At 42.5% G+C, this 9,719-nt stretch overlaps 2 protein-coding genes across 2 annotated transcripts in view; one reads left to right on the forward strand and one right to left on the reverse strand.

Annotated features, from left to right (window-relative positions):
• Positions 1-3,227, forward strand: part of LOC103395716 (adhesion G-protein coupled receptor G2-like) — a 10,510-nt gene extending 7,283 nt beyond the window's left edge. Inside the window, 5 exon segments of the mRNA XM_008333505.3 lie at positions 1-282; positions 360-643; positions 1,681-1,782; positions 2,083-2,235; positions 2,322-3,227. The exon segment at positions 1-282 is cut by the window's left edge and continues 12 nt beyond it. Coding sequence (XP_008331727.1) covers positions 1-282; positions 360-643; positions 1,681-1,782; positions 2,083-2,235; positions 2,322-2,425 — 925 coding nt within the window. The 3' untranslated portion in view covers positions 2,426-3,227.
• Positions 3,027-9,224, reverse strand: sms (spermine synthase). Its single transcript, XM_008333506.3, has 11 exons — positions 9,048-9,224; positions 6,877-6,997; positions 6,501-6,588; positions 5,905-5,969; positions 5,641-5,816; positions 5,397-5,551; positions 5,199-5,288; positions 4,871-4,985; positions 4,696-4,775; positions 4,489-4,604; positions 3,027-4,316 (listed from the first exon to the last, which is right to left on the reverse strand). The coding sequence occupies exons 1-11, from the start codon at positions 9,091-9,093 to the stop codon at positions 4,286-4,288; spliced, it is 1,083 nt and encodes a 360-aa protein (XP_008331728.1). The 5' UTR covers positions 9,094-9,224; the 3' UTR covers positions 3,027-4,285.
• Positions 9,225-9,719: the final 495 nt, after the last annotated feature.

A 9,719-nucleotide genomic window follows, 5' to 3' on the forward strand; every position in this document is an offset into this window, starting at 1 on the left:
GTTGGCTCTCTACCCCAACGCTGTGGGACTCTGCATCTCCACGGCCTGGTTCCTTCACTATTTCCTCCTGGTGGCCTTCTCCTGGATGGGACTCGAGGCTGTGCACATGTACGTGGCCCTGGTCAAGGTCTTCAACAGCCACATGTCACACTACATGTTGAGGTTGTCCTTCGCCGGCTGGGGCATCCCCATGATTGTGGTTATTGTGGTCATCGCCGTTGACAAAGATAACTACGGTCTGATCTCCTACGGGAGGTTTCCTGATGGCACCAGTGATGACTTGTAAGTGTTAGCTTCCATTTTAAATACCTTCATGTACGGACACACAAACATGAATCTAATCCATGTCTCTCCCACAGCTGCTGGCTGAAAAATGACATTGCCTTCTATGTCGCCGTTGTTGCCTATTTCTGCGTCATCTTTCTCTTCAACTGTGTCATGTTCGTTGTGGTGTTGGTCCAGCTGTGTCGTGTGAAGAGGCAGAATCCTCACAACACTCAGCACCGCACCACAATCCAAGAAGTGAGGAGCATGGTAGGAATAACCATCCTGCTGGGCCTCACTTGGGGCTTCGCCTTTTTTGCCTGGGGCCCCGTGAACCTGGCGTTCATGTACCTTTTCGCCATCTTTAATTCCCTGCAGGGTGAGTTTGACTTTAGGAGGTTCTTTGTTTTAAATAAGAGTGGTTCCTGAAAGAAAAAAATCAACAAAGCAATCCCCTTTAGTTGTTACCCTAAACTTCCCATGCAGAAAACGAAACAATTGATTATTATTATTAATAACAAATGTAATATTAATAATAATAAATGAAATACAACACGATAGTTTTTCTGAAGAACTGTCAAAACAACAAGAGTAAAAAAACAAGTTTACTTTCAACTTTGCTAATGCTAAGGGCTAGTACCATTTCCCCCCAAAATATAAACAACAATGACCCTCGTTGAAAATATTGTGTGACAGAATTTACTGTAAACGCGATGACTTAACGCTGTCTGCGGCGCCATTTTGTCCGGTTGCGGTCCCGAACACGAATACGCAGCGAGACATCGGTCATACTCGTTCTCAAGAAGCGTATTTCGGTTTCCCAGACTTTCCACAAACACGGGATGTAATTTTAAGACAGTAGCCCGTGACTGTAGGTGACTGTTGATTACAGAATTCAACTAAAATAAAAGAATCGTTGTCGAGCAATCTCAGCCTCACCTGGTCAACAAAAGGGAACCACCATATTGGAAACGTCAGAACGGTAACTAGGACAACTGACATTTTGTCGCGGATGCTCGTCTACCATTTAAGCAGCAAACTGAAATAATGTGCCTCGTTTCACCTAACGTCACTGCGCCAAATTATTTCAACGGTTGATAACATATTTAAAAACGTATTATTATTATATATATATAATATATTTTACACGGTTTTATAAAATCTTTATTTAAAAGTAATTATACGTTTACGTTTTGCTGTAGTTTAAATAGATTGGAATCTTATCGATAGCTACTTCTTTTATTTTGGTTGTTAGCAAAAAAAAATCCTTTATAACAATAAATCTAAAGACAAACCAAAAACAGCAATATGAATAAAGTTTAGAATGTTATGTTCAATAATTTGTCTTTTGTTCCACTGTAAAAATCCAGTTTGCTGTTATGTTTTGTTTATGTTTGTTTTTTGTGTTTTTTATAGGTTTGTTCATATTTGTTTTCCACTGTGCTGTGAAGGAAAACGTGAGACGACAGTGGAGGATCTACCTGTGCTGTGGCAGGATGAGACTAGCGGAGAACTCGGGTCAGATATTTTCTCTTTCTTACACCAATTTTACCACTAACGGTGGTTCACTACATCCATACTTGACACAGGTCATCTCTAGTAAGCTGAGGCAAGATTGTAGTTTGGCGCCCTCTGTCGACTCTGATTTAATTCGATTTTTTCCGAGGCCGCCTTCCGGCTCTGCAGGCAAACAAACACAAACGTGCACACAGTGCAACTGCCCCAGTACCACTAGAGGAAGCCCCCCGTGGTACCAACGTACAGGCACCATAGCTTGAGAACCACTGGTCTAAACGAGCTCAATGTTTCTGTTCACAGAGTGGAGTCGCACAGCAACGCAGAAAACCACAAAGAAGTCGTCGGTGAGCAGACTGACGTCTCTGCCTTCATCCAGGTCCTTCCAGTCCAACAACTCCTCCAGCTCCTCCTCCTTCCTGGCGAACGACATATCGGAGCAGACCAGTGGCATCGGTGAGTCCAGACAACATCGGGTTTTTATGAAACACTCTGAAGACACTGAATGTATTTTAAAGAGCTGAAGCTCTCTTTTGTTCCAGGAAGCACGCTTGATGACAGAACTATCACAGCTGATGAAGAACCCAGTTCCGATGTGGTACTGAATGAGATCAACATGCAGCACAGACACGAGAACAGTTCCTGATCCTCAGGAGGAACAAATCAGATGTTGACCGTTCACTGGACGTCCTGTGAAACCTTTGTTTACAGTGTGATATTTGTAGTAAATGGGCAAATTAAATTATGCTTTTATACTTTATCTTCTACTTGTACTTCAGTGGTTAGTTGGGAAAACGCTATGTTACTATAACAGAGTGACGTAGGAATATTTTTATAAGGAAGAACTTTCAGATGAAAAATAAAATTCCCATGAAAATCAACCTGCTGCAGTTCATTCCACTGATTCAGACTCTTCTGGATTCATGACATCATCCTGTTAAATCAGTGGTTCTGAAACCTGCCACACTGTGTTTCTCCTCCGGGGCAGTTACAGCGAGGCTGCAGCCATTACTGATGCTGGGGCAAAGTTGTTGAGGTGGTTCCAAATTCTGGTCTGCGAATATCTTCAATAAACAGACAACCATTCACACTAACATTCACACCTGTGGTCAGTTTGAAGTGAATTGTTAACCTGTTAGTGACAGACCTCAATTTAAGCAACGCAGATGTTGCCCAGCAACCGGCGTATCTCTGAGGTCCTGAGAAATTAGAAATGTCTTAAGGAGAGCGACAGGTGAGACACGTCTCCACTCCAAATATTTAATTCATCGATGGTCACAAAAATATCTCAGGTGGAACACAACAGTTTTTGGTTTCAAATTATTGGATATAAATAAATGTAACCAAGCCCCAGAGAGTCGATCGAGCATAAACCTGATGTGAATTTGTCATAATGCAGCTACATTCACCGTCCGTTCACATGCACCTATTACAGCCGTAGTCAAAAAGAAGAAACAAACTTTAAATAGACTTTAGGAGAAAAACAAGGTACTCATAAAACACAACCATAAAAACAAGCACAGAAGTGACACGAAAGAGGTACAACACCCCAACAACACACACTTTTGGACATCATCATCAATAGCATCAGGGGGCGCTATCTCATCACCATGGTAACAATCTAAAAGAAAAGGAATCTCAACACATTCCAGCGGCAGTAACAAAACTAAAAAAAAGCTAAAAAAGTTTTTGTTTTCTTCAGACAACAACAGTTAAAAAAAAAACAGCGAACAGGAAGAGAGAACACACACTGGTCAGACAGCAGATACACGTCCTCAGTGTTTACCATCAGTGCCGAACATTCAAACTGCTTTTGTCTCAGCTTTCATGCAAATGGGCATTCACAAGTGAGCAACACAAACAGAACACAATCAGAAGGAAGTGCAAAAAAAGACAGGCGGAACACAAGGAGGGAAGGAAGGAGGCAGAGGGAGGGCAGGGGAGGAAGGAAGGAAGGAGAGGAGGGAGCAGAATGGTGTGGGATGAAGAATGAAGAGTTGAGTGCCTAAAGATGTGTTCAGACTGAATGTAAATGTGACCTGACTGCTCAGAGGCGGCCCCTGCAGGTGAGCCGGTGGAACTGGGAATGGTCATCTGAGCGTTTTAGATGGGTTTTCACCTCTGGGGTTAACATTAGGAATATTGTCTGGAGTGGGAACATTTGGGAACTGTTGGTCCACTCATGGATCATAGGATCAGGGAATAAAAGGAGTCACTGAGGAAAAAGGTCACATTCAGTCTGAGCACATGACCTTAAGGCTACAGCAGGAGCAGGAGTCCAACGTTCACATTCCAACTGCAGGTCAGCAAAGACAGTCGACTACAGTCGTCTACAGTAGACTACAGCCGTCTACAGTCAACTATAGTGGACTACAGTCGTCTACAGTCGACTATAGTGGACTACAGTGGACTACAGCGGACTACAGTCGACTACAAGTGGACTACAGCGGACTACACTGTGGACTACAGTTGACTCCAGCGGACTACAGTCGACTTCTTCGTGTCTTCATTTCTTCCATATGGTGTAAAAGACCCACCTGCGTGGAGGAGTTAAGGGCCGTACACCTCCACCACCATCATCACAACAACGGGTTAACATTTACCAAGTTAATATTTACTTTAATTTACTTAACTAGAGTCAGCTCAACCGTGTTGACCAGTGGACTGGTCTGACACACGGACAGGAAACGGACTGTGGTGAAAGGATACAGTTCTAGGTAGGAGGGGACACACACCTCCTCTTTGGAGAAGTCCACGGGACAGCAGAGTTTTCCCAGCTGCTCCTCGTACAGACTCAGTGCTTCCTTCACACAAACACCGTTACCCTGAAACACACACACACACACACACACACACGAATGTGTAAGCCTTGTGTTGAAGGCCGACTTCATCTTTTCAGCTGACGTTCTTATTTACCTGCGTGAAGTATTTCCCAGTTGGACGAAGGACTTTGATTGACAGGTCTAAGATGAGGCGCAGGAACTCCCATGTTGACTCTGGAGGGGTGGGAGAATGGGGGAGGGGGGCGCAACAACATCCAGTTTAAACCAGTTAGGAAAACACACACACACGCACAGACACACACACACACCTTCTTCTGGCTCCGTGGATATTGGGACCGCAGTGAGGTCATTGATGACGTAATCGAACATCCGACCCTCCTGGACGTACTTCCTCAACACAGGGACACAGTCCTCCACCAGTATCTGTGAGACACACGGAGACAGCAGCAACAATGTTGTCAGGAAACCCAGTCCAGTACCGAACACGAAGGTATGTGATGATCAACTGCTGGCCCGCGGGCCGAACCCGGCCCACTGGACTGTCCATTCCAGCCCCCGACCGGATTCAAAATAACCATCAAATAAAAATGTGGTTTGTATTTCATTATATCACCCAAACAGCCAATCAGTACTGACCTGGTAGCAGTCTCCCTCCAGAGTGTCCAGAGTGTCTCCACAGGTCTTCCTCATGTACATCCTGCAGCCGTCCATCACCTTCTGGTCAATGTGGAGGTTCAGTTAAGGAGGTTCACTACAGTTACAGAGACCCTCCTGAAAAAGGCGAGTTTCTAGAACATTCACTCAGGATTGTTGAGAGGTAAGAGTGAAGGATATCTCCACCATGACGACCATCTTGGGCTTCTGTTTGACCAGCTCAGCCAGGATGCCTCCGTCACCTCCTCCTAGTATCAGCACCTCCTTTCCGGTATAATTCTCTTTCCCGCTGCCCATGATGGCCTGGGTGTAGGGCAGATCACTCTCTGCCAGGTCTGCAGGGTGAAGGAGAGCTCTGCTTACACACTGGTGTCCAAAAAAAAAAAAAAAACTCACCCCCTGCTGGAGAGTTATGGGTACTTACTAATATCTCCATTGAGTACCAGGATGTTCCCAAACTGCGGGGAGTGAAATATTTTGATATTCTGGTAGGCAGAATCCTCCTCATACAAAACCTGGTCAAAGTCGTACTCCACTAAACGGCCGTCTGTCGTCGGCCAGTACCGGTCGACGTTGGCCCCGCGTGTCAGAACCGGGAGTCTGGGGGCAGGTTAGCGACAAAGACGGTGGATCAACGTGACTGTGTCTGGTCAAACGGTCGTGCATGTCACCGAGTGATTGTTTCTACCTTTTAACTCGTGTGATGTTGTCTTTCAGCAGAGCTCGCAGCTTCTCTTCCAGTGCATTTAAAAGCTGTGGGGGAAAAAAAAAAACAGGAAACATGTCAACAAACAACAACAAACAACAACAGCAGCTGTGGCTGTAGACGACACGTTCTAGGGCTGTGAATTGGCCAGAATCTGGCGATTCGAAACGTATCACGATACGGGGCAACAATGCGATATATTGCAATACACAGTCGCCCCTCACTGTATCGCGGTGCAGCTGTCGAGCCCTCAATGCTTCGCAGGTTTTTCATATTTTAATTGTATCCTTGTACTGTGGATTTTTAGCTCCTTCGTGGGTTTTTGTGGTCTATAAAAAATATTAAATTTCCAATATTTTCATTTTCAAGTTGCAGTTTTTCACCCATCACCAGTGGTCTTGAAAGGACCACTGTATTGCGATTCTACAGGCACGATGATATATTGAGTTTTATTTTAAAGAATTTCATTGTAGTAAAACTGTCACAAAAAAAGTAAATACTGTAATAATTTAATGTATGGATATTTTCTTGGTCAATAATCAGTACTGCATGTGGTATGTTCAGGTTCAAGGTCTTACATTGTCAAGTTGTGCGATGTTGTCCTCATCATAACACTGCAGGTCGATGGTGATCAGGCCCCGGGAGTGGACACGGAGGACCACGAGTCTGAGAGACAAACCAGCACAGACACAGACAGTCAGCTGGGAGTCAAAAAGTCCTCAGACACAAACATCCGGCTGAATTCCACAGAGATGGAACCACCACTGAAGAAGAAGAAGAAGAGCCGACTGGACCACGGAGGAGTTGACACTTAATCAGTACCAGCACATGGATGTGGAGATCTTAAAACTTGTCACTGGGATCAAACCCCTAACCTTTAAACCACCAGTAGACCCCCTGATCTACGGCAGCTTAGACAAGCGTATGACAACAAACAGCAGGTGTTGCTCTCACCGTCCATTCTTGCCTACGAACGTGGCCAGGTATCCATGTCCATCTGTGTCGTGGACAGTCTCTGTTAGTTCCTGCTCATGGAAGATGGACAACAGTCCAGGAACCGTTGAAGCAGCATCAACTGAGGACACAGTCAAAACACAGACCACATCAACAACACTTAATAATAATAATAATAATTACATCATCTGGATTGATCGAAAATAAAAACGAGGAGAAACAGCGACATCTACCGGCTGATATGCAGCTGTTTGAGAACGTTGATTTGGTTGTTTTGGATTAATCCTAATTAAAGCTGTGACTAATCAGATTGTGGGTATACATTCTCACCACATAGTACAATATTCTTTGAAGTAAAGGATTGTTGACAATCAAATGTGTCAACTGTGACGAGGATTTAAAAACCAGACAAATATCCTATATCCAGGAGATCGTTCTTAACATCATATGTGGTTTTTCAGCAAATTTAATTTTACCTGAAGGTCAAATTCAAGCCTTTAACCATAACCCTTAAACCTGTCAGTCCAGACTGAACTGGTCCGACAGCCTTCCTATCCCCACACACAACATTCAAACCACACAAGAATCTAGACTAAATATTTGTAAAGGGAAGTGATGTTGGTGTTGGAGAGAGTGCAATAAAAAGTACAAACACTGGATACTCTGTTCAGTACTTCATTTACATAGAATGTCTAACAATCACTTAATTGACGCAGTGGGGTGGGGGTGGGGGGATCAGGGGGTCAATACATGGATTCTGACTCTAAGTAAAAAAACCAAATCATGTGTAATAATAAAAAAAAGTTCTTAAAAAATAACTTTCTTTGCTCCACCTTTAAGGTTAGCTGTAAACATGTGTAGACTAAAACTGGTCTATAAACCGTTATACAGACATTATATATAATGTAAATTAATCACACTTTCGTTGGAACAAAGGATAACATTTTAAATAGCATCCGTTAGCATAAAATATATCGCTGTCCTGTTGAAAACACTTTTTCACGACAGTGAAAAAGTGTAAAGCCTTCCGTATTTAAGCACAGGATAAAAACTACAAACATGGCGGAACACGTCACCGCGCTGCACTTAAAGTATTGGATGGCGTTCCGTCGCATTAGGGTTGCCAGATTCAAAAACCTTCCGTGGAATTACAAACTACAATGTGTCAGCATTTTCAACGTAAACTTCAATTAATATTCCCGAAGTATCGCTGAGGAAATCCATTAGAAAATGTAAATATTTTATACCAGACAGCCAGTATGACTTACTGCTCTCAGTAGCACCAAACTATTAACACAATATTTCTATTTACTGTAGCAAATGTGACATGTTTAATGACTCAGTCTAGTATCAACGGTTTGGCTAAACTGTGTATGGTCACGGCGGAGGAAGAAAAGTAGGAACAAATGAAAAATTTAAAAAAAATTAAAAAGTTTATACAAAAACAAACAAATGCTCGAATCTCAGATCTCAAATCGTTACCAAAAACGTTAAATTCTGAAACAGGTCATATCACATGTCACAACATGTTCAGTAAAGAAAAACGAGAGGAAAATTCAAACTATGAGAGCTGTGTTGAGCTGTTACAACTTTAGACTCCGCTCATATATTCTGCTAAATACGACGCGACGTTTTGAAGTCTTATCTCAACACATTTGAAACATACGCATGTGTTTGATAATGATACAATAGATATTGATACACTGCAGACATTGATTAATATAGGAGCAAGTGAAAAATGTGTTCATAAAAAAACAAACAAATGTTCGACACTCACAGTATATATATATATATATATATATATATATATATAGAACGTCTGTGCCGCAGACCTGGCCACCCTGGCCGTTATTTAGAGCAACGGTACTGAATTCTAGGAGTAAATGTGTAACAACGAACGTCACTGTAAAGTCCATTAAAAGGCAAAAACAAATCAACTTGAAATAATAGCAACCGTTTCACAGTGATCCACGAATCAATTAGCAATTACATTAAGGTGCCATTTCACATCAAGTTTCATTCAAACCGATGCAGCGCCGCTGTTTTGAAGGGCACTGTCAGACTAGCGTGTTGCCGTTAGCGTGTTAGCTTAGCTTGCAGGGGCAATGCAGTGAGTTGGCCGGCTGGACTGTCAGCAGTAGGGGCAGCAGCGCTTCGCCTGTGCCTCTTACCTGCCGTAGAGAGGCTGAAGTCGAGTGTGTAATGTCGTAGTGCCATGTTTGTCCGCAACCGTCATCCATGCCTGGGAAAGACAGGCTGCGAGTATTTATTCTGCAGAGACAGAGGGAGGGCCCTGCTATCACTGCGGTCAATAAACTAGACCCTGCGCTGAGTAAAGAGGGCGTGGCTAAAGTGCTACCGAAGTAGAGAGTAGAAACTGAAGCGAGAGTGTGATCCCTTGGTGGGCAACTGAACCGTCTGTGGAGGGAATTCACGCGGGAGAAATAGTACGAAAAAAGAAGGGGTTTTTACATAACTTTACTCCACTTTACATCAGTAAAAAGGGCAAAATAGTGTTTTACGTTAATATGAGGTTATAGAGTCTGGTTATGTTACATTCACAACTTTGAAAAAAGATTTAAAAATATGTTTTAAACTGTATTGTTAAGTGGAATTTTATAATTTACGTGAATTAGCGTAGTCCGACTTTGTACATGACTTTTAACGTAACAGTGTATTGTCTTTTGTCTACGGGAATGTTATCTGGTTTTTATATATATATACACATATTTATATACATATATACATATAAACATATTTATATACATACATACATACATATATATAAATATATATATATATATTTTTATATATATATATATATATATGTATATATATATATA

The sequence above is a fragment of the Cynoglossus semilaevis genome, chromosome 19, assembly GCF_000523025.1.
Source record: "Cynoglossus semilaevis isolate Cse_v1.0 chromosome 19, Cse_v1.0, whole genome shotgun sequence".
NCBI lineage: Eukaryota > Metazoa > Chordata > Actinopteri > Pleuronectiformes > Cynoglossidae > Cynoglossus > Cynoglossus semilaevis.